The 24,965-nt window shown below is 39.8% G+C and overlaps 2 protein-coding genes across 7 annotated transcripts in view; one reads left to right on the forward strand and one right to left on the reverse strand.

The window, feature by feature from the left end:
* Positions 1 to 815: 815 nt before the first annotated feature.
* On the reverse strand, positions 816 to 4,394 carry serpinh1b (serpin peptidase inhibitor, clade H (heat shock protein 47), member 1b). Of its 3 annotated transcripts, none has more exons than XM_034224640.1 (8): positions 4,274 to 4,394; positions 3,695 to 3,726; positions 2,937 to 3,086; positions 2,613 to 2,829; positions 2,240 to 2,510; positions 2,061 to 2,159; positions 1,729 to 1,961; positions 816 to 1,635 (listed from the first exon to the last, which is right to left on the reverse strand). In XM_034224640.1, exons 3-8 carry the CDS (start codon positions 3,053 to 3,055, stop codon positions 1,333 to 1,335), a joined length of 1,242 nt encoding a protein of 413 aa, XP_034080531.1. In that variant the 5' UTR covers positions 3,056 to 3,086; positions 3,695 to 3,726; positions 4,274 to 4,394; the 3' UTR covers positions 816 to 1,332. The 3 variants fall into 3 exon arrangements, with proteins under 3 accessions (XP_034080531.1, XP_034080532.1, XP_034080533.1); XM_034224642.1 differs by having other exon boundaries at positions 1,333 to 1,635; positions 2,637 to 2,829; XM_034224641.1 differs by lacking the exon at positions 3,695 to 3,726 and having other exon boundaries at positions 4,274 to 4,337.
* A 7,162-nt stretch (positions 4,395 to 11,556) lies between these two features.
* Positions 11,557 to 24,965, forward strand: part of gdpd5b (glycerophosphodiester phosphodiesterase domain containing 5b) — a 54,498-nt gene continuing 41,089 nt past the window's right edge. For 2 of the 4 annotated variants that reach the window (XR_004569844.1, XM_034224729.1), the window contains exon 1: positions 11,557 to 11,951. The gene's annotated coding sequence lies outside the window, so the exon portion shown is untranslated. The remainder of the gene's footprint in view (positions 11,952 to 24,965) is intronic. The other 2 variants (XR_004569845.1, XM_034224730.1) reach the window with 1 other exon arrangement.

The raw sequence follows: 24,965 nt of genomic DNA on the forward strand, positions 1-24,965 counted from the left end.
TTGATAGAAATGTTTTTGAAAAAGCGTTGTTTTGATCCAAACCCCTAGATATTGAGTCAACGGTAAATTAAATTATACTCTTTTTTTTTTTAAATAACTTAAAATCTTTATGTCAACATCTTAATATTGGTAATATAAGCATGTTTTATTCATGTTTTGGTGTTCAAAACAACAACAGTCAGTCTGAAATATGTATATTGTGTAATTTATGTTATTTGTCTGTAAATATAGAAAGAAATGCAAAGAATACATTTATGAGAATATGACTTCATAAAATAATTAAATGATTCAAGATCTATTGTTATTTGCATTTTTGACACATTTATGTGTTCAAATGTACAATAAATGAAAAGTAGGCTTAAGTAATGCTTGGTCTGTATGGGAGCACCTTTGAGACTTCTAATTTGTTTTTGGTCTAATTACTACACCTTTTTATCTGCTGTGCTGGAACTGCATGAGATTGCCACTCGCCATCAGAACCCTGCACTCCAGTTCCTGCACTGCTGAGTCTGCTTTTCCTCTGTTTGGGACATCCCAACTGAAATCCCACTGACTTTCCCAGTGGTGGTTAGGGAAGTGAACCACGAAATATTCGGCATAGTTTTCTACGGGAGATTAGCAATGACCCCTACATTCCAGACCTGGAGGTTTTGTTCATCCTCCAGCCGACTGGAAAGATTGTTTACCTTTTCCTTTCAGATGTTATCTCTAGCGAGCTCACACTCCTCTGCTTAAACCTCCAGAAGACTCTATCAACTGTTTGGATGGTATTCAGACATAACTTGCAAAAAAAAAAAACACACGCTCGTTTTGTTTTTTTATTGAAAAACTCATATATGACATAACACGATTCCAACAGCTTTTTATGTTGAAAATACCTACAGCAACAACATGAAACAGTATGGTTGGCAAGTGAACATGAATAAGGCACAATAACAAAAACCAGCATGTGAAGGGAATGAGTGAGACAAAGCTTGTGCAAAGATCTTTCTTAACTTTAAACATTAAAGATGATGCAAGAAAACGTACATGGATCAGGGTCAAAGCCTTACTTACAGGTTGTGAAGAAAACGCACTTAGTATAAGCTTGTTGTCTCGCGTTTGTTCATAAAGATCTTAAATAGGGGGACTAAAGGTTGAAACCTAATGTGTTGGCTTTGAGAAATTGTTCCCTGGAAAATTTGATCTTGTACAAAAACAGAGGGCTAAGGAACTAAGTCCACAGATTGCCAACAGGAATGTGCTCACGAGTTAACAGTCATACCAAAAATACACAGTTTCCTGCCACCATTTCAGAAATAACTAATCTACCCAACCCAATTCCCATTAACATTACAACTCGTCGCGTAACACGTCACCTTTAGGTCTGACCACCCTGCCAATGTACAGGATAGAGTTACTCTTGTTGTCCTTCAACAGGAAAATGAAGGGGTGATCTACGTAGAAAAGTTGGGGGTTGCTCAGCTTTCCTGAGCTGTAGATGCTGGTGTCGAACGGGTTTCCTATCACGTCCATCTCCATGGCTGACGCGTGGAAAACGTTGGACAGGTACAGGTCTTTCTTTCCGGAGATGTTGGACAGGTCAGCCTTGGCTTTGTCCACAGCCTCGGTCAGGCCAAGCTCAGCCAGGTGTTTCTAGAAAATACAGAGATGTTTTTTTATAATTCAAATGGCTTCTGGTTGGTATTTAGACTATCTTCTCACAACCATCACATTTCCGACACTTACCTGCAGATTGTGGCTGACTTCCATTGCGATTTTTGGCAGGGAAATGGCCACAGCCCTGTTTTCCAACTTGCTGATCCAGGTGTCCACCTGCTTCCTGGTCAGGAGTTTCTCTAGGCGTTCGAGGGGCTCCAGATAGTAGGGCATGATGAGGATCAAAGAGGCCTGCTTCTGACCCAGAGGCATGTTCAGCACAAAGACACGGTTCTCCTTGTCCTCGTGGAAGTCATACAGACCTGCAGAGAGCACAACAATCTTGCTTGCTCTCATTGGCAGACTTTTTAATGACATAATGAGTTAAGGTCCAAAGTCTAGAGACATTGGAGAAAACCCACCTGTACGATGCATCATAGGAACTCCAATGGTGAGTGATCGGGTAACCAGGAATGCACGCTTGTCCACCATGTCACCATTGAATGTCTCAAACCAGTGAGCTGTGGGACAAAACAAACACAGTTACTCATCTGCATTATGTATTTTAAAAATATCAATAAAAGTCAGTATTTATACTCACGCTTGAAGTACATAGCGTTGACAATCATGGCTCCATCTGGGTTCGGAACATCCTTGGTGACCTCAGCCAGTTTGCCGTCTGTGGACTTTGCTGCCCACTCGTTGATGGAGTTCACTGCACTCCTCTTGTCTCTGATGTTTATTTTTGAATGGTCGTAGTTGTAGTGCTTCTTGCTGTTTTTCACAAAGTCATTAGCAAACGAGACGGAGCTGGGACCATAGAGGCGGTTGTTGATCTTCCAGGTAGTGTTGCGTGTCTTGGCATCGCTCACCTGAAAAAGGTGTAACATACATAATAGTGACAAAAGAGCAATACATAAAAAGGAATGAAGGTGTCCTTTGAGTTTTGTGAAGAAATAAAGTCCAATACGTACTGTAGGATGTAACATTGTTCTTACGCCAGAGAGCAGTTCTGAAAGGCCTGCATGCAGATGCTCATCCTTCATATTGTCAGCACTGAGGACCTTTTTGACCTGGGAGGCAGTGGAAGACTTGCCCCCAAGAGCCACCATCCCCAGGGAGGAGGCCACCACCACAGGAGAGATGAGGATGTTCTCTGTGCCTTTCTCCTTTGCCATTTTGTTGTAGAGGCTGAAAGGAAATCACAAGAAGAGATGATTTGCTTTTGTTTCTAACCAGAAAAATATAACAACAAATGGATAGGAAAAACCAAGTGAAGCTAAGAGTTGATTTCAGACCTAAATGCCAGGTTGGCACTTTTATCAGCCAGCGTGGTGGCATGGCTGCTCAGCTTCTTGTCCTCTGCAGAGGCCACGAGGGCCAGCAAACAAAGAGCGACGACGTTTGTCATCCACATCCTGTTTGTCTCCAAAAGCAGCTACAACAGCCTGTGAAAAAGGAACAGAAGACACAGCTAGGGTTAACATCTTTGAACCTGACTTTGTTTTGTAAAATCTAATAAATGTGTATGTTTGAGATGGAAGGCACACGTCAGAATGTTTCCTCAGGGGGAGTCTGTGGAATAAATGATTCATCAACTGAGAAATTCTGAATGCCATGACATAGACTATATTTGAGATGTGGAGCAGATCGTTGAAGGGCAGGGCTGGCTGAGGCTAAGCTGTATAGCTGGTACGTCCTCTCAGAGTGAAGCTGTGCAGACACTGAAATATGATGCCTCTTTGTTCTCTACATAGATTCGAACCACTGCACGTCTGCACTTCAATGACTTTAAAAACCTCTTTTCCACTTTGACATGTTCGCTTTAGCAGCACTCGGAGCCATGTTTCTTCCTAGAGAAAAGTGTTGTGCCTGCAGGTAACATCTAGCTCATCCCATACGTTTTTCAAACAAAGGACCAGATTTATAGGACTGTAATTATCGCCCTGCATCAGCATCTTGTTTCTGAGCCTTATCCACCATTCTGAGAGCAGAGATATAATGTCTTCATCTCTATATTTGCATTTTTGTGATACTTTGCATCATATTCGGATACCTTTAGATGTTTTCATGTCTGCCATTTTCATTCTGAAAGACAAGAGGTGTATTTAACAATCTCCATAAAGCAGGCAGAAATATTATACAGGCTCTGATGGAGTTTTGTTTTCACGTTTAAGTTATTATGCATGTTAGTAATCACTATCAATGAGACACTTCATATTTTGTATTCCTCGCTTTGTGACCCAGAAAAAAAAGGTTCATCTAGTCAGCTGGGACACAAACGGGCAGTTTTGACTTCTCTACATTAAAAAGTGATGGATTCAAGTATTTAAAAAAAACAAAACACATGGGTGCATATACGGTACTTCTCATTTCAATGCAATTAATGCATTTAAATGGACTGGAAAGGGACATGCAAGAGTCAAAAAACTTCAGTATCCTCATATATATTGTATGACAACAATGCAATGCAGATAAACTATAAAATGATGTGTGCGGGTCATGAAGATAGTGAAAAACGTTTTGAATGTTTGAGGGTTGAATTGGAAAAATGCTGCACTGTAACGATGAAACAAATTACTCCATTACTCTGCATTTCTTCCTGAATTAAAGACAATTATCTTCCGATCCTTACCTGGCAAAGATTAGCAGGGTTCTCTTCTCTCTTCTGACTTGTGTCCTGTGGATAATGTGACTGTAACAAACTACCCTGCTTTTTATAGCCAGAAAAAGAACTTTCTAGAAGTGGGAATGGGCAAAAGAGGGTGTGTGTCTTTCCTCAGGAAGCTGGGAGCAGGGAGCTGGGACGTCCCACTTCAAACCACAGGCTGGAATGAGAGGGGTTGCCTGAAATGAACTCCCCAGCGCTGATCTGGGTTCAGCTTTCAAACCTTTCTTGCTGTGGCTTCAGACAGAAACACAGAGAACATCTGATTCTGGGTCAGAACAGACAAAACTCCTTAGCCTTTAGCTTCTTACGCTGCTTGCTGACTCAATCTCTAACATGGGTTTCATCACATACAAAAGATGATTTTTTAATTTTAATAATTCTAATAATTCATGTTAATATGTCGCATGTAAACACTTTTTGCAGTTGTTTTACGAGTGCATTACCCTCTTAAATGTTGTTTTATAAAATGTAATATTGTTTTATAAAATGTAAATTTGTCTCTAGATTTGTAGAAGTGTTTCGCATCTTGTTAAAAAAATGTTGTCAATGTTAAATTGATTTTTTCCTTGTTTAAAGTGTTTTGCTAATGTAATTTTGTTTTATATAATGTATATCTGTCTCAAGCTTTGTTTCACGCTTTGTAATTATTGTTTGCCCTTCCCAGCCACCGTACATAATCCTTCTGCAATCTCAGCAGGCAAGACATCAGTGAATGGGCACGCACATTGGTTGCCAATGTAGAAGAAAGAAAAGCATTAATTACATTTTTGTTAACATTGTTACACATATGTCTCATTTAAGATGGGAATGAGAATACATTTGAAAGCTCACCTCTGTCGTAGTCCTATTCTTGCTTCACAGAGGGTCTCCAGCCCTTCCCCCACCCCCACAGTGCCACGTCTGTCCTGCTCAGCTGCTGGAGCACAGCGGTGGAAGGACGGGGGTTTTAAATAGAAACACTGTCGTAAAAACTGCTGTGTGCAGAGCAGAATCTCTTGTTCTTGAATTGTGGAAGAACATCATGTAATTAAATAAATTGTAAAGACTTGTGTCAAACAAATCAGATTGATGTCATTTACATAATCTTAGTTATAAAGATACTTTTTCTGCTGTGTAATCTGTGTCAATAATCTACAATCAAAGAGGCCCGCAAGAACATGAATAGAATGAAATAAGGTATATACAATTAGATTGATAGATTAATTTACACAATGGTAGTTTTAAAGTTTCCCCTGTATAATCTGTTATTTGTCCACGGAAATCAACGACACATTTGCCGAATCACATAGAAGGACAGGTAAAGTAATCATTCTGAAATACACACTATCCATTTTGATCATGGTGTCTATTTTCCAACTCAAGGAATTCCTTCCATCTCCTAATCCCACAAACTCCTCCTCTTTTACAGCCCCTGCAAATTGTCCTGACATGCCATCTGATGAGTGGCTTCCATTCTTCAGGGACTTGTTGAGGCAGGTATCCAGAGAGCTCTAAGAAAGAAAAGCTCCCCAAAGGCTAACACCACATATCTCTAGTAGATATTATAATAATACAATGATTGCAGTCTATGGACTCAGCTAACAACTTCTCCTTTGAAAGGTTTGACACAGGATTGAAGCCCTCTTCCTCCCGTCAGGAGGTGTTTGTTATTCTGAATAAACCCCTAGTTTACACTTAGATTCCTCACCCTGTAAAGAGGGTTACTTCTGGGTCAAGCAAGTCTGGTCAAATCTCCCAATACACACAATTCCCATTTAAATAGCAATCCTTAAATTGCCTTCCTTTGAGGGGCAAAGGCCTGGAAGATCCAATTAGTAAAGGAAAGGGAAGAAAATGAGGTTCACAACCGCAAAAAAAGATTTGTTTAATATATTAATTGTGTCACGTCAATCTAGATTTATGTTTGTGACTCTACATTATCATACAGAAAATGTTCATGCAACAGTAGTGCACATTGGTGTGGCAAAATAATATATATGTCATTCTTTCTTTTAATGGATGAGGTTTGTGTTTTGTGTCTTTACATGAATCCACTCAAAGTACCTCCTGCACGCTGACTAAATACTGACATTCTGTGTGTGGACGTGATTGTGTGAGCTTATAGAAACTTCCAGTACTTTTCCAAACCACCACATGCAAACAGTTAGGAAGGATTCAACATATATAAGCACAATATCAAATGATGCAATATTTCACAACCTATCAAGATAGTAAGGAGTTTGCTTTAAACTATAGTCGTTACGTGATGAACCACGCATGTTTTTGTTTTTTTGACAGACATATATATTCAAAAGCAGACCTCAGAGGGTGGAGCGACTGCATCTACAGTAAGAAAGGGTTATTTGACGACAGGAGCCAATTCAACATCTGGAAGTCATTACACCTCAGCACTGAGTGTGTTAGCACTCTGTGGGTTGCAACCAGTTGTGTCTCTCTTAGTGCTGCTAAAATACAAATATATCAATAAGGTTAATCTTGTCTATTTTTTTATTAATTTCTAGTCTATTCACTTGGATTTAAATAAGAAAGTATGTATGGTCAACAGAAAATCAATACATATACTACAGAATGATATTATCTGTATACGTTGTACATCTTTGCTGTTTGTTAAAGTTTAAGGTTTGTGTTGTAATAGAATAAAACAAAACAGATGGCCATGCAGCTGCATCATGGTTTAAGTGGCTACTGTCGTCATGTGGGGGATGTGAATAAACAGAGGACATCTGTGTTAGTCCTTCAAACCGATAGACTGACATGGGGGGGGGGGGGGGGGGGGGGGGGGGGTTCTAAACACCTCCCTTTCTGCATATCTCTTCCAGAAGGTTCAGTGTTTGGTTTCCACTCCAGTATGCTTTCCAGATGGGCTCTGATTTTGTTGTTTATTGTTTCCAATGGTAGACTTTCCCCAGGTGCATCGTGTTTGAAGTATTCTCTTAAAAAAGTTTGTTATCATTCAAAGTTTCCAAAAAACACAAGTTTTTACACTGTTTTAAAGATGAAATATATATGATATATTCTTCTGTCTCAGTTGGATGTAATCATGCAATTCTGTCACAGGCTGCTTCGACCATGAGGGGACATGTTGGACACAAAGACTCCACTGAAGGAAGCAGAGCGCAGCAGCTGGAACGCCATGACGCAAGACCTGAGAAATGTTTCAGTCTGCTGCGTGATGTAACTTTCTGAAGTTTGATGCCTGGGATCAAATGGAGTTTGTTATGTGCTTTGTCAATCTAAATCCACCGGATGTTAAAGACATGAAGTGTGATGTAACTGTATAGCAACTGCCTCTTTACAATCAAAACAGTTTAATAAATTGTCCCCCGGAAACTAAATTGTAAACTACATTTTCAGTAGAATAATGTAAAGAAAAAAGAAGGTGTATCTTCATATCAGTTACATCCTGTTGCTAGACAGTTCTTCATCAAGTTATTTACTAAAATATTAAGTCTTAAATGTATTTAAAAATATTTTTGGGGGGATTGTAATGCATTAACCCTCCTGTTATCCTCAAATTGACTATACACCCTTAAACTACTGGGGTCAATTTGACCCCAGTAGTTTAAAACTCAAGACAATGATCATATTCCAAATGTTAACCAACATGTTTGTCTCTAGGTATCTTAGTTGACTACCTACATAACCATTTAAATAAAACATTACCCCAACCTTCCCCTCTACAGACCCCTTTATACATTCGGAATTCCTATTATGTGAATATCGAAAAATATATAAATCACCATAAAATCTCACTGACTGATATAAAATGTTAAAGTAAGATCTTTTTGATGTTGTTAAAAGACCAATAACTAAAGCAGAGGGTAGTTTTGTTTTACAATGATACATTTGCATGTAATAGTCACCTCAATATCATCCTACACAATCTACACAAATGTGTGTAAAATATTGACATTGGTATATGTTTTATACTACTAAAACAGACTGGGGTCAAATTGACGCCAAGGAACACCGATGCGTTCATTTTATGTTTACCCATTAGTCCTCACTAAATTAGGAAAAGTCATGAAATACTAAGCAAAATAATTATAATGTCAACCATTTTTTTAAAATACGTTAAACATTGAATGGGGTCAAATTGACCCCAAGCATAACAGGAGGGTTAACTGTATTACACAAACACTATTATTCTGGCCATGTTGACCACATGTTTTAAATCTTGGTTCAGGAAAAACAAATGCAAGACATTTTTGTTATTTACATCAGAATCAGAAATTATTTTTTCGTCCCACAGAGAGGATGTACATTTGAGCTTGTATCAGAAAGAGCAATGACAATGCACCACACATTCATCTTTCAAATGGTTTCATACTGATCGATTATGCCCCCTGGTGGGAGAAACTAGAGAGCTTCCTCTAAAGGCATCAACGTCTTTGTAGTCAGTAATAAGATTATATTCGGGTTGGTATTTTACTTTGACTCAAAATAAATTTTTAAATGTAATGTGGAATTTTGTGTTTTTATATTATCTACTGTATGTGCTTGAGGAAAAATCGAAACCAATAATGCTTGCTCAGAAGTAAAGACGCAGAACTCATTTAAATTCTTTGCCAGCTGCAGTTTTTGCTGCTGCCTTGCATTGTTGTCAAACCACCGCTAGATGGGGTAAAAAGAAACCAAATGAATGTACACCCACTTCATCAGATAAAGTTATTTGCTTAACAGGACAATTTGGTCAACAGGAGGAGTTCAAGTAACAGTCACTTCCACTTTCTCTCAAGATCACACTGGCACAATACCTCTGTTTTTATAGCTCCATTGTGTCAACATTAAAATAAACAGAAAGTTAAATATTCAAGGCCAGTACATTTGGGACAGCATGTAGTCTGGTGTCTACCTGTGTGATATTTGCCTTTGAATAAAGTGTTCAGATCAAAGTAATATGTTTAATACCAGTTCCCTTCAGAGATCGATATAAATCAAAGCTGTTTCAGTTCCCCCTTAGATGGCCTCTGAATAAATTTCACCTTGCTGTGAAATTCCAGCAGACCTTCAAAGTCATAACAAGCTGGTGGATTGGCATTTAGACGATACAATCTACAAGTATCTGTGTTGGTACTCTCGTTATTTCGTCTCGCTCCCCCTCTCTCACATTCGGTGACCTTTCAGACGGTGCAGTCACAAACACTTCACCCTGCTGACACACCACCTGCAGAGGAGACCCCTACCTGCCATCCTCCTTCCTCCCCTGCCTGTGGATTCTGTTTGTCATTTTAAATTGGGTGGAGACCATAACAGAGCGCAGCTGCTGGATCTGTTTGTACAAGACCAGAGAATCCTGCACTGCTCCATCAAAAACCTTCACGAAAGCAACATTTTCCTTACTTCCCCACCTGTAAAGATGCTCTTAAGGGGCATTGTGTGTGTGTGTGTGTGTGTGTGTGTGTGTGTGTGTGTGTGTGTGTGTGTGTGTGTGTGTGTGTGTGTGTGTGTGTGTGTGTGTGTGTGTGTGGTGTGTGTGTGTGTGTGCATGAATGTGAGGGTGGTGATATTATCTCACACAAATGATTCCCTTTGAAGTAATGTTAAATGGTTAGAATGAAGTGGTGGTTAAAGTGCTGTTATTATTATGCAATCCATCTGAGGAAAGACACAGATGCACATTAACATGCACAAACTCCTGTTTTTCTTCATATGATGCTAATGTTTCCCTTCCCTCACTGTTTCCTTGGTGATAGATATGATCTCCTTTTATGTACAACTCCTCCTACACTTCACATAGAGATAGTTCAGGCAAACCACTTGAATACAAGTGATCTGAAAAGGACTGAACACCCCCATTATTTATTGGCTTTGGTACAATTAATACTGGAATGTGTCTACTGGTAAAGCTTTTGTGCAGTGAAACGCAACAGCATTGTATATTGGTATTCTTCAACCCAATGACACAAGGACAACTGGAACGTATTAAATAAACATTCAGTAAACTAAACACCTTAGATGGTCAATAATAAATGCACTTTAATTTGCAATTGCAATTGACGGGAAAAAAATGAGCCACCTTAAATAAATAAAACTAAAGCCATTGTAATGAACACTTTTTTGTATGGTAACATCCTTCAGTTTTAAACAGAAGAGCACTATCTGGATTTCCAATTTAACAAGGGATTCAAATGTATCAATGCAGTCGTTGTGTTTCTTTAAATGTTGTTTTTATCAGTATTGATACCAAAACAAAACCAATCTTGAGGAAAACACATTTTATTTGATTAATTTCTAGAAAAACATTCCCTTATACAGGCGAACATTCATTTAAAAACATCCACCAGTAGTATTTAATGCAGCTGACAAAACAAATTAAGATAAATACTCAATGTGTCACAGCGTGTGTAAATTGGTTTATTATGAGACTCTCCTAACATATGTCTCTGTCTCTGAATATGACTGCAAATGGTGTTCTCGTAACAAAAATTCAATATATTTTGTTTAATTAGTTATCTAATTCAGTGTGTGTCAATATGATTGAAGGTGAGTGACAAAGTCTGAACCTGGAAAACACTCCTCTGGTGTGGGAGGACTGTGACCTTTTTGTTGATTTGATTATTTGCTTTGTTTGTTGGCCTGATAGAAAATGAGACTTGAGTAGTGGATAACCATTAAAGAAAAAAGGGATACAAAAGCATGCAATTCACATGATGCGTAATCAAACAAAAATGTTTTAGTTATTTTGAGGTCAAATAAAAAAGGTGATAAAAGAGGATTGGTTTGATGGAAATAAACCTGGACTGTTTGTGTATATGGCATAACTCACCTTCCAAACAGACATGGCTGCTCATGACCTTTAATCTTTGTCATGTGTCAACAAGCACAACTGCTTCTTCTTCATTAAACCGCATTATCATCAACGTGTTTAAAGTATGGTGTTAAAAAACAAAAATAGCAGATTGATAAAAAAAAGAAGCCTTTTAGCTGAAATTACATTTGCACGTTGTTGCGTTCAGGTAACATCCGAATTTCAGCTTACTGTCGATCTGTCGAGTGGGATGGAGAAAACCAATGGTAGTTGAGTGCCATTTGGCTTCAATTTTACATTTAATAATTACAAATGACGTTTGAAACCTTAAATAAAGTGCAATTTATTAAAAATATGGGTAATAAGAGTTTGTTAAAACGGTGTTAACTGTTTTAAAAGTGTAGCTCTTTGTACTTTTCGCTGCGCCCTGAACGCGCAGACATGGGAGTAAAGTCAGCCAGGACGGTGACGCTCACTGTACAGGAGGACTGGAGATAAAAAGACCGAAATACACTCCTCCCACTCAGTACATTGAATTACCGGTGAATGTGTCTCTGCTCACACTGATAACGCGGAGCTTTTATTTCCAAAGCGAACCAAAACACACACAGAGGACGGAGAAACTGACATTATGAAACGGGACTTATTTTGGCCAACGTTCCACCGTTGCCATTGACACCGTCCGGTTTTCTCCTTTTGTTTTTCGGTGTAAAACTTCGGCTCTGTCAGCATTTACCGCTACCGACCACCCACCTCTCACTCGGTACCTTTCACACGGGTTGTCCCCGTTTGACTTTCGGGTGTGGTGGCATCTTTAACGGGCAGAAAGAAAAAATAACTTCACCGTGTGCCGTAAAACGAACTGAATCAAAGAAAAGTGGGAGCAGACAGGTGAGTGTGCGTGTGTGTGTGTGTGTGTGTGTGTGTAACGGTATTTGCGGTGTTTATTTACCTGTCGTTTAGTTTTATAGCATCATTAGTAGACAGTTTAACATTTCAGAACATTTTTGCACTTTATTTCTATATGTTCAGAAATAATGTGAATAGGAGTTTATACCATTCCTCTAACGTGCCTACAGTTAAACAACAGTCTAACAAGCTAATGCCCACCAGAAGTTATTAAGATTTAAATGTTTATTTTCCTGTCTTTATAATAGTTTGGCATTCTCACTTTATAACATATGTGGCTATTGTGTACTAGTTTCAACTATTTCTTAATTAATGTAATCATGTTTTACCCTGTATCACAACCCTGTAAACTCAGTAGTTATCCCACTGTTGACTGAGGTCTCATGTGCATCCAAATACATTGGACACGCCCATGATGTTTGTATGCCATACATTCCTGTATCTCCCTTTTTATGAATACATAAATTGATTCCCACATTCCCAGTTTAGTGCATATTACAAAATAGCATGTGTATTGGCATAATGCAGGTTAAGCTACAGAGTCTTCAGGTGGACTTCTTCCATATGCACTTGCATAATTGATGACACCATTAATTTTTCTTTGGAAATTGAAAGCTTGTTATATGGCTTTCCAGTTGTGTTTGTATTCCAAGAAAGATTGCATGCTGTCAGATAGTGCAGAACATGGGATCACTTACAACATTTTATATTATTTAGAACTTCATTAGAGAGTTTAATCTAGTCACAAAAAACCTTTGGCCATTGGAGAAGATCCATTTGGTGCATGGTCTCTTACTGTTGCATCCTTCTTGACTGTTTGACATATCCCATCTGTCACTACTACACCTCCAGTAAAAACAGCTTACACTTATTTGATTTTGGTGAAGCTCTTAAGTTAAAGGTGACCTATCATGCAAAATGCACTTTTGTACGTATTTTATACATGAATATGTATATATCCAGGGAACTCACCAAGTATCAGAAAACACAACCCTCTCTATTTTCCTCCATACCCAAATCTCTAAAAAAGGGGCTGCAAAGGATCTGATAAAAACTGATCCAGATTTGAACACTGTCCTGACGTCAGGACGGTGGCGCTACGGCTATTGGGCCAACTCTCCACCTCCACCTATCAGGGGAATGTGGGGTTGGGCCACGGCCGGCCATTGCCGCTCGAAAGTGCTGGAGACGCTGTAGTACATATGCCAGGCCTGTAAGTGGCGCTGTAGTCTGCCACAAAAGCAGCGAAGAAGACTTCCCGCGCATGGTTTCCATGGTTGCCCTTCTGTTTATTCTCCGCTGTGGCTCTTTTTCTCCCTCAACGAGGCAAGCGTTTGCTCCCGCTGCTGTAATTCAATGCAATCCCTCCCCGTCTAGGCAAGCACTGTAATTCTCTCCGGTTAGTCCACCAGCAGATGACAAACACCCACCTCTCCGCCTCTTCCAAGGAACGAGGGGACCGTGCGGCAGAGTTTCAGTTAGGTTTTCTTTCGCCGGTCAACATGTCCTTAAAGTTTAAATCTTCCGGACAAAATTAGAAAAGTGCCGGTCAAAGGTCTTCTTTGTTATTTATTGAGCTTTAAAACAAATGAATAACGACTCTATATAATAATATAATAACACACGGAGGACGGAGATCTATTTTTATCCCCCTCTTCTGACTTGATCAGAGCATGCTCCCCTCTCCTGCAGGGGGGCGTGGCCAGCTGCAGCTCACAGAATCAGCCCCCTGCAAAAACAGGGCTGGAGAACAGCAAATAGAGCGAAATGAGGCATGGCTAAAATGCATGATCTGTTTGGTATTTTGAAAACAGAAACGTATAAATATACCTTATATAGGTATGGCCCTACAATATAGCATGATAGGTGTCCTTTAAGATGACATTTAATTTGTATCTTCTCGGCATGCCAGTAACTGGTTTTAAAGAGATTAGAAACAGTTTGCTTTTAATAGACGGATAACTCAGGCAGGACATGTTGGGACTAAAAGTGTCTAGGCTGGTTCTTTTTTTATTACTTCTTTACAGTATCTATAAATGGATTGCAGAAGCTTTGGGCTGGAGTGTGCAGAATAGTACTTTGCTAACTCATTTTGTCTCATACAGTACAATACTCTATATGCCGTCTTCATAGTAAGTGGGGCTCCTGTCCTGAAAGCAGCCATCACTATGAAAATGTTTTCAGATCTTGACATTGAAACTCAGATTGTATGACACTTGGGGATTTCACAAAATGATTCAAAGGTTGACATTTTGACGTTAGTTGAGAAACTGATGTAACGTACTGTACACGCTTCTACAGTTCTTGGATTGGAGTTACGGGTAAGGTGTAATGTTTTACTAATGTACGGCCCAGCTGAAAAGACTAGGCTTGTTTAAAGCTTTAAATATCCGTATTGTTATTTTAGAAGAGTCAATCCAGAATAGAGGGTGATATAATAGGTCACAATAGGGAGGAATGTAATGCTGCGTTCACAGGAGCGAGCCACATACTGGTTACCAACTCTTGCACACAGTTTTGTAGATGAAGCTTTTTAAATCTTTCCTGATCTAGTTTTCAAGTTGTGCTGAACAACTAATTAAAATTGTATCGAATATACACTATATTCAAGAAAACATTTGTTTCAAAATGGCATTCTGAATGAATTGCTCTCTTGTGTTGCTGCAGTTATTTCCCTGCCTCCAAATTGTGTTTTCAGTCTTAAGACAAATGCAATATCACAGTTAGGTATTAAAAAATGGTTTAGCCCTGCTTTCAAATAACATGCATGTTGTAGTTGTTGCTGATTACACATTTTTAGTTGCTCCGTGTAGACCGTAGTTGACCCTATTGTCCATTTTAGTCGAGTATTGATTCTGTGTCCTCGCCATTCTGCTTTGCCCTGCTTGTATAACTGCCACAGTGTATACAGTTCCCGTAAATAGCTGCAAGAAACATACCCAACTAACAATAAATCCAATATCCTTTATGATCTTTTCTGCCTTCATAATACAAAAGAAGCATCACGAGGTCCGTCGAAGTGATGCAGCGTTATCCAGAGGGAGTGCAAGTCTGACTTGTTATAAAGGATCTGTTATTATTGGCTGCTCTGTAGCAGTGAAGTCCAGCTCTCTCTGGCTCTCTCTCACTTGCAAACAAACACACACATGCACTCATCTTCGGTGCCTTGCCACAGTTAGGATAATGAACTTCCAACAAGAGCTGGCACTCTTCTGCGAGCGTTTGCTATACATTTCTATTACCTTTTTATGAAAAAGAAGTATATGATTTCCACGTGGTTCGAACTAGGGCTGCATGATATTGGAAAAAACTGACATTGCGATATTTTCTTCCCCTGCGATATATATATTGCGATATGAAAAAATACAGGTTTTTTTGTCCGCAAACACATATATATTTGGTATAATTGTAACAATAGTTAACCGGATGAAGGATTTTAGTCACGGACTTCTGGATCTTAAATTATCAGAGCAACAAGCTGAGCTAGCTCGGTTATCCTGCTGTGATCTGATTTTCTGTGCATGCAGAGCCTGCATGTCACAGAGCCGCGCAAGTTTTCCTTTTGTACCAAGCAGCTAAATAATTGTAACATGACGTGTTTGAGTTAATTTGCCTAATTAATATCGCATGTCCTAAAAAAAAAATCGCACATCCTGCGATTATCGTCACAACACGATATATCGTGCAGCCCTAGTTCGAACCACAATAGCAGAAATGCAATGCTAAAGTAATGGCAAGTAAATTGGAGTTATTGACTTTTGAAAATAAGAAATAACCCACATGTACATAACAGCCTTGACTCAGTCCAGGACTATCATTTCCATAGTACTTTAGGTCAAGCTCCTAGTTTATTCAAACCAATTTTCCTTTGTGCAAATACCTTTTCTCTCAATCTTTGTGAAGTGTCACTGAGCAGTGAAAGGCTTTGCAGTATGAGCTGATCTGATTGTGATTGGTTGGAGGCAGTGTTTCCGCCAGACCAGAGCTGAAACACTGGTCTGGCGACCCCCCCCCCCCCCCCCAATTTTAACTTGAGCCGTCCCTTATAAATATAAGTTTCGCCGCTGCGAGGCTCTGGTGCTCGCAGCTCACGCGCGTGCTCCACTAGCACGGCTTATCGTGTCCAAATTGCGCACGTTCCGTGTCGTCCTGTAGCAGACACCGCCGATGTCGGGGAAACGATCCTCAATACTCCGAAAAGAATCCCACCAGACTCCTGTGTCCTTGTCCTTTTTCCTTTTCGTCATTTTAAGCGATACAACTCTCGATCTTTTCTCAAATTATTAATATTTTTGGACGCCCTCGGCTCGCCTTCAGGGCGTCCCGAGCTGAATAAGGGCGTCAAATGACGGCAAGACGCCCCCCTGGCGGAAACTCTGGTTGGAGGTTTGTAAGGTCTATACCAGGGGTGCCCACCCAGTCGATCGCGAGATGTGTCTAAAAATAGAACAACAATATTCTGTTTTATCGTTAATGTCCTATATAACATAATCTTCCTGTGCCAGAATAATGCACTTGAACGCATCAAAGCTTTGTGATTGGCCGGCGTGACCCCATGTGTCGGGGCGTGGCTGGTGGGAAGTGGGCACTATTTTGCTGACGTTGTCCGTGTCAACAACAGGAGTGACAGTCTGTACACACACAAGACCGCAATTATGGCAGAAGCAAAAAAGCCCAAAATATATAATTTTCACTCCGAGTGGGAGGATGATTATTTTTTGTATCTATTCCAATTCAAAGTCCATCTGTCTCATCTGCAATGCGAGCGTGGCTTTATCGAAGAAGGGTAATTTAGGAGCGGCATTTCAAAACAGTGCACAAACGCTACGAGACGGAATTCCCTCCTAATTCTGCCCTACGCTCCCAAAAGGGGAGGGGCCTGAAAGGACAGCTAAATGCACAGCAGTCCATTTCCACCAGGCCCAACAACAAGAGCAAGGCTGCTACCAGAGCATCTTAACGTGTCAGTCACGTTCTTGCGAAACACATGAAGTCTTTCAAAGACGGCGAAGTTGTGAAAGAAACATTCCTGGAGGCTGCCGACGCGCTTTTTGGGGACAGTAAAAATAACAGTAGCATTTCAACAGGTTTTTGATATAATAAAAACTCAAGTTAGATACCGTTATTAATCAGCTGTAAGTTTTAGTTTGTTTGAACTTATTCATTATAATTATTGTACAAAATGGTATAAGAATGCAAACATTAAGATCTGTTCTGTTTACATTGATTTTAGTCTATTATCAATTCAGGTTAAGAAACTAGTGTTGCTTGCATCCTATTTTAATGGCATTTATCTTTATACTCGACTAAAATGCAACAAACGATTCTATTAATTTTGTCTTTTTTATTGCACTGTTGCAGCAGATTCCTGTGTAGCTTCAGATCTGAGTTGTTTTATTAGTAAGCCTAATTTATACTTTTGTAGCAACACTATTTTTATATAATGGCAAAGAAAGGGTTCAGAGTCTTTTCTTTTTGTCCTGTGTCATATGTGGCAGCACTGTTCAATGTTTCTTGAAAACATTACCCACTGTAGTATGTGACGTGTGAATAAACTCCAACTCTGTATCAACAACACAGTTGTGTAACTTCAGTTAAATACTTGTATGTGTGTAGATTAGAAAGGGGTAAGATAAAGGATCTGCAGTATTTTATGAAGTTTTAATCGTACAAAGGTCAGTTTTATACAAGTAGAAGTGTGTATTTACCTGGAAGTAGGCTGTCAGTAATGGCTACGCCTCTCTATTTGGACTGGTAGATCTCGGCAGACTGGCAACTTTAAAAGTAGCTCTCGGTTAAAAAAAGGTTGGGCACCCCTGGTCTATACGTTCTGAAGGTTTCATGGAAATGTAGATGACTAAAACTAGCACAAGTCTATTATAAAGCGCTAGTCAATGACATGCAGTCACATAATAGGGTAAACAAGCCTTCTCAACAGACACTGAATATAACCAACAATATATTAAAGTTGGATGATTGATTGGCTAAAATGTCGAAAATCATAGATTTTTGTCTGCATGTGTCATCAGATACTTACTCGGCATCTTTCAGTCTGCAGTTCTCTATCTATCAAAATACATGATGGGTTAGGGGTAGGGATGCTCCGATCGCTAATTTCGGGGCCGATCGCCGGAATGAGTATCGGCCGATACCGATCGCCGATCCGATCAAGTGGGCGGGGCCTAAATGGAAGATTTAAACATCACTTTAAATCTTCCATTTAAAGTGATGTTTAAAACTCAGTTAATGTGGCGCATTCACTGGAGCTTCCACAAACAACAATCAACTTAATTATTACATTCAAATGATGTACATTATTCAAGTTTACATTCACTTTGGATAATAACACGGGAGAAATGAGCGGAAGCGCTCTCTTTCCCTCTCTCTCTCCCTGACAGCCTGTCAGTATCTCATGCAGCTCACTGATCCAGTAATGAGTGACCCGACAGTGAAGAATAAATATATTTAAAATAACTAGTTTAGCTTGTTCCAGAGGTAGATCAAATAGCTAAGTAGGTGTTTTGCTCCGCTCACCGGTCCGTCACAGCGGGTGGAGCTGCAGGATTTCTGCTTCACACACGTTGCATCCCGCTATTTTACTGTCTTTTTCGGACACCTTGAAATACTGCCAGACCGGTGAAGCCATTTTGGCGAGCTTGTTTTGCCGCACACAGAGAAAAGTGTCATGTATTTTACGTCATGCGATCGGCTCTCGCGATCGGCATGTTTAGAGAGCACCGATCGATCGGTAGAGAGTGAGTATCGGCCGATCTCGATCGGTGACCGATCGATCGGAGCATCCTTAGTTAGGGATGTGTAAAGCAACACTAATGCAAAGTTACCTTCATGATGAGTGCAACATTTCCTAGAATATCTTTTACACTGAGAGTTGTGAACTAAACATATAAGGGTTTGTTCACATTTACGGAAGCTTGGTTTCCAGAAAAATAGTCATAATACCTATTTGGCAAAGTGTAATGTCCTCTGAACAAGTCCCCTTTCCGTCAAAGATGCTTGATATTTACTATTCATATCAGATACTTTCGTTATGAAGTTAAGCATTTGACAATGAAAACTGTGAGACGATACTAAACCTTCTGACAGATTGTTGTAAAAGTCAAACTTATAGAAAACGTCACTTTCTTTGCCTCACCTTGTTTGTTCAGGTAGTATTCCCAAGGCTAATTGCTATTAATGTAACCCTCATAGGAACACAGGAGTCTTTGGTTTGCCCTCATTGCTGGTTTGCAACTTGAGCTCTCTTCAAAGTCCAAGGGCTCAGACAAACTGGGAGGTGCACAGTTATTTTGTCAAAGCTGAGGCTCCGCTTTGAAAAAAGGCAAGAATACCTACTTGACTGGATAACAAGTCTGCTTGTTTTTCTTTCATTCTTGGGGATATTCCCACCACTTGAGACCCACCACCACTGAGTTCAAACGTAAAAAGAGAATCAGATGTCTATTATAGATTTTCATAATGTCTGGAAACTGGAAAAGCAAAGTCGTTTTTTTTCAAATGTAAGTTTCATTAAGCTGATGCTTTAATCCAAAGCGACTTACAATACGTGCATTAAACCATGAATATACAAACTCCAAACAAACAAGCATCCTATAGGTGCATTAGCTTTTAATAAGTGCTACTGCATTGGCTTGAAATACGCCAGACTGTTCTAGGTTCTACGTAGAGAAGTGAGATTTTGTATTTATTTCTGGCCGGTTGGCAGTGGAAACAGGTGGGTTTTCTGTCTGCGACGGTTGTGTTGGATTTTCTGCTGTCCTGATATCAATGGGAAGCTTGTTCTACCATTTCGGAACGAAGAATAGCAAACAGCCGTGTTTCTGTAGAGGGGTTACTTGGTTTTTATAATGATTGTATTATTGATATTTGTTTCTTTTGTGTAATTATCTTTGTTATAAAATGTCAGACTCCACATGTTCGGATGAGGAAGAATCTCTCATGCCAAGTCCACCATAGTGGCACCTGCTGGTCTGGCCCTGCCTCCGGGGCCCAGGCAGCAGGCGCAGTAGAGGACATAACTTGGTGTGATGTCAACACACAGATGGTGGTGAAGAGCCCTCATGTAGACATACAGATGGCATCTTGATAAAAAACATAGTCCAACTACAACAGTCAGTCAGGATGCCGGAGTGAACTGATCCAATGGAGTTGTTCATTTGCCACACACAGTATAACAATGGTTCCCACCACTTCTCTGCATGCCACGGATATCTTTGTCAGCTGTTTGCGTTCCAGGCCACAGTATCAGCACTACAGTATCACCTATGATTATGAACCAACCCAGAATCCTTTCTCCTAACCCCTATAGGCAGACCGGCCAGGAGGGGTCCAGACATTAGCCTTTTTTTTCAATTCTTTAGATTTGTTCTAGCCCGAGTAAACAGCAGGCCCCATTGGGTCATGGCAAGAATGATTCATTGCTACAAACTGACGAGTCAATAGTGCTAAGAATACAAAACATAGTTTTTATCCCATCTTTTACAACTTAGCAGCCCTAAATAACCATTCATTAACATCATTTGGAAATCTGTATGTTGTCTGCCTCCATGAAACCAAGGCAATTCTCAGCAATGTATGCATGTGATTTTGACTGGTCAGGGGCCCCACATCCCCCTCTCTGTTGACTGGCATTTTATGGCAAAAGCAGCTGTGAAAGCAGAAACATTTGTTGAATAAAATGGTGTAGGTTCAACTATATGGGGGAACTGTAATAAAGTTAGTGAAGCCTCGGATGAAGTGTTAAAAGTAGGCTGTGGACTAATTGGTTGTAAAGGAATGCATTTTTGTTGCAGTTACACTTTTTCACATATTATGTTTTATATAGATGTGTAAAAAGAAATTTTTCCAGAAAATGGAGTGGACTGTAATCGTACAAACCAAGTCAAGGTTGTGTCAAAGTGAGTAGTTAAAGCCTACCAATTTAACTTAGGTTACAGGCAGCATTTATTTTATGTGTAACTTTAATTTGTTGTTTTTGAAGGATAACACTTCATAGAAAAAAACATTTTGCTCTGAATAATTATCAAAATCCATTTTAAATCTAAATCAAATTATGACCCAATTACCAACATTAGATAACAAGATACCCAAAGATTCCCATCCAAAAGTAAAAAAACTGGCTAGGTTTTCTCACCTTTTACCAAATGAGGGTGCTCATACCGGGCTAACTGTGCATGAAATCTTAAAGCTTTGTTGTCTTTGATTATCAAAGCTTTAATAACTGACGAGAGAGAACATCAACTCCAGATGAAAATGTGGTTCTGAAGCTGCTTAGCAAGAAACCTCTTCATATAAGGCTTGAACACAGTATCCAGATGTAGTTTACCTGTGGCTGGTTATAACGCCAACACCAAGCCCCCCCCCAAATGCCCTTTTGACCTGGCTTTCTTTCTTTTCTTTCTTTCTGCTTTATTCTTTTGCATTTGGTACCATCCTAGTGGCATGTCTCTACGGCAATGCGGTCTGCCCGTTGGTCCAACACTTACGGCCTTAATGAAATATCCCCACAGTTCGTTCATGGATTGCAAACTGAGGATATTCCTGTAAACCAGCCTCAGCTGTCATTTGTTGATACTGCTAATTGGCACATTTTAGCATGGTAATATGCTAACCTAAGCATGTTAGCATTGACAATTGTAGCATTTAGCTTGAAGCACCACTTTGCAGAGGGCTGCCATGTTTTCCTTAGTCACATCCAGACATTTAGCTTTAATTGATATATTCTTGTCAGCTTAAAAAGCAGTATGGGCAGCAGGAACAGACATCCGGCTCCAGTCTGTCCATCCAACTCAATCCTAAGTTCTTTATTGTCTGGCACTCTTCTCTGCGGGATCTATCTCCTGCCCTGAGTGCTTCCCTTCACTATCCCTCCAGACATTGGAAATCACAGACTGTACTTAAGTTGATGAGGAAAGTGTGGTGCGAATGTGGACTAGGATCAGTGTCTTTTAGGGCTGTCCCGAATAACATTTTTCGTGCTCCGGATATTCGGTAGTAATCAGCAGCGAATATTTGGATATTCGGCCTGCGCTGGGGGGTGGGGGGGGAGGGGGTGCCTAGTAATCAGCAGCGAACCGCTTCAACACGTGTATTTCGGTTTATTCACGGCATTCATTTTGTTATTCTACAGTATTGTTGTTTTATAGTTGTTTGTTAATGTATATAACCCAATTTGTGTTCTTTGAAATTGAAGAGGATGTTGCATTGTGTTTGTTACTTTCGTTGCAGTTGTCTATGTCTTAAGTGTAATTTGGCTTGGCTTCCTATTTTGTATGGACATGCTTTTATTTTGAAGGAGAGTTAGCACTGTTGACAGGAAGTTGTTGTTGCTATAGAAACAAGGTGACGGAGATTAACGGAGAAAAAGTTATATCTACATATAAAGACGGAGAAAGTAAACAATAACGTTTATGGTTAAGTGTTAGCACCCCCCGAAGAGGCACAAGCTCTTACGTTGATATTGGAGATTTCAATACATTTAATTTGGCAGCCGCAGTGCAACAAAAAAAACAAATATCCGAATAACGAAATTGAAACCCGAATAGTACTCCAACAAACTAATATTCGGATATTCGCGTACAGCCCTAGTGTCTTTACGGTGATCATTGTTCAAACCCACACGCCATCAGCTGCCTGGCTCCTCACAGCAGGAAAGGGATGGGATCGTTTTCTGGGGGGAAGTTGGCACCTTTTCATTTCCACCTCTCCAACAGAAACGAGTTTATTGGTGGTCCCTTGACAATATACTTGAAAACAGAGGAATTCTCCCGCCTGTGGACTTACACCTAGCAGATTTCACTTGATGGATGTTGCTCATATTGTAGTTTCTTATTTGCTTGATACATTGAGCCAGACCTCAGGGGAAAAGCACAGTATTTCCAGTACCTGAAACACCTAAATCAATAACGACCATCCCCGCCATCAACAAGGCTGCACAAAGCTGCTTATTTGGCTTAATGTTTCTCTTTACCTACATTGCTTTGTCAAGCACTGTCCCTGCAGCATCACATCAAGACACTTCTCTATCAAATCACCTTTTCTCATAAACCGAACCATTCTTCAGTCAATGAAGACGGCTTCTTATTATACTGTATAGTGAAGCCCACCCTTCAGAGAATATGTTTCAAATCAAATCAAGTTTTATTTATATAGCACATTTATAAACGATTTTTGGTCGAGCCAAAGTGCTGTACATAAAATAAAAATAGCCTACAGTAGAGACACTTTACAGCAAATACAACAGCACAGATTGTTCAGAATATCAGTATGAGAAAAACGACACCCTCTATCCTTAGACCCTCACATCGTACAAGGAAAAACTTCCAGAGAAAACCCACAGTTTAAAGGGAAAATGGGAGAAACCTCAGGGAGAGCAACAGAGGAGGGATCCCTCTCCCAGGACGGACAGACGTGCAATAGATGCCGTGTGGAAATCGAAGAGATAATACATTTTACAGCATATAGACCGAATGTTAGGATATGCATGTGTCTGTAATAAGAAGATGAATCCACGAGGATGTCAGCTACAATCCTGTTGAAGCCATCAGGGAAGCAGCATGACGAGACCCAAGGCAGGACCGCAGAGACAGGTTCAGCAACGACCCGAAACGTCCACGACTTAATCCAGAACTCAGGATAGAGGATCCAAGACACAGGACTACAGCAAGAGGATCAGCCTCGACTCCGGATCCCGGCGTAGATATAGATACAAAACAAGAAAAAAGATTTGGCTGGGTTAATCGGAACAAGAGAATACACAGACACAGACAGAGAGGGAAAAGGTCATTGGATAAAAGTTATTCTTGATAACCCTCTAGAAAGATCTCATGAACTTCCCCACTCAATCTATCAAGACCCGAGCAGTTCTATTAGATATAGGATAAGAAACAGAGATAGGGTTTGCCTCCGGATGAAAAACGAGAGCAATATCTTCACATATCACTTGACCTACTTATGCCTCCGTTGTTTCGTCCGCACTGAAATGATTGGGCGGATTTCTCTCTCTTTTTCCGGTCATGCATTTTGTTTTGTTTTGCTATATAAATGGAAATGAGTGACAGTAATGATGCTTCTCTTCCTTTCTGTCATCAAAGGTGTAAATGAAGAAACTGATGGAGTGTGATTAGATAAATGTTTCCTCGGATTATCTCTGACCCATATTTGTATTGGATTGATGAGCTGTCACCTTGATAAGCAAAGTGTCAGATTGTCTGGATGTTTATCTACAATACTCCTTCCACCAGCTTTACTAATTCTGTTATTATGTGCAAATACTGTGGTTGACATATTGTCAGTCGTTCCATGCTGTCGGCCAGTTTGAAAGTATCTCACCTCAAAATAATTCATTCTTCTCAAATGCTTTGAGTTGCAGTTGCACTATTTGTATGGCACAGCGCTAGAGCCTTTTTAAATCTCAGGTTTAATGTAAGACTTTGAAATTGGGAGCTGCCGTGAAGACTCCTTGGCTCAAAATTCAGTAGAAAAAAACTCCAGTCTTTGTAACAGTTAGCAGTTTAATGATCTCCATCAAACACTCTGGTTCATTATGTGTTTTTGTTTTATGGTCATATTTATGTATTGCCTATTTCTAAAGCTCTGCTAAGTATCAAAGAATACATTTCCCTAAATATATTGCTTACAAATGGATCTATTTGTTTCAGAGTCAATAACCATTCAAAACAAATCATGACCTGTCAGAATAATGAGCACAGAAAGGACATTAACACCCAAGAACCCTGGCATAAGAGTTTTGCAATACTCTATCATCGTTTGTGAGGCCAGAATGTTCTGGCACCATTGCCTCTCAACAAGTATGTGTTGAATACTCAATTCTTTTTTTTTTCATCGTAATGTCACTAGCCTGAGAGAGCAGTAGAACATCGATGATACCGCATATCAACCTACCTTGGGTCCTGTATGCTTGGAAATATATCTGCATTAATTATCATGAATATTCTGGCAGAATATGTCAAGGAATAT

The sequence above is a fragment of the Gymnodraco acuticeps genome, unplaced genomic scaffold, assembly GCF_902827175.1.
Source record: "Gymnodraco acuticeps unplaced genomic scaffold, fGymAcu1.1, whole genome shotgun sequence".
Lineage (NCBI taxonomy): Eukaryota > Metazoa > Chordata > Actinopteri > Perciformes > Bathydraconidae > Gymnodraco > Gymnodraco acuticeps.

Excerpts from the sequence above, each read along its gene's own strand:
- serpinh1b (XM_034224640.1), bottom strand. The coding sequence starts at position 3,055 with ATGTGGATGACAAACGTCGTCGCTCTTTGTTTGCTGGCCCTCGTGGCC. Across the intron at positions 1,962-2,060 it reads TCCTATGATGCATCGTACAG|GTCTGTATGACTTCCACGAG; the intron begins GTGGGTTTTCTC and ends TGCTCTCTGCAG. Across the intron at positions 1,636-1,728 it reads AAGTCAGCCACAATCTGCAG|AAACACCTGGCTGAGCTTGG; the intron begins GTAAGTGTCGGA and ends TGTATTTTCTAG.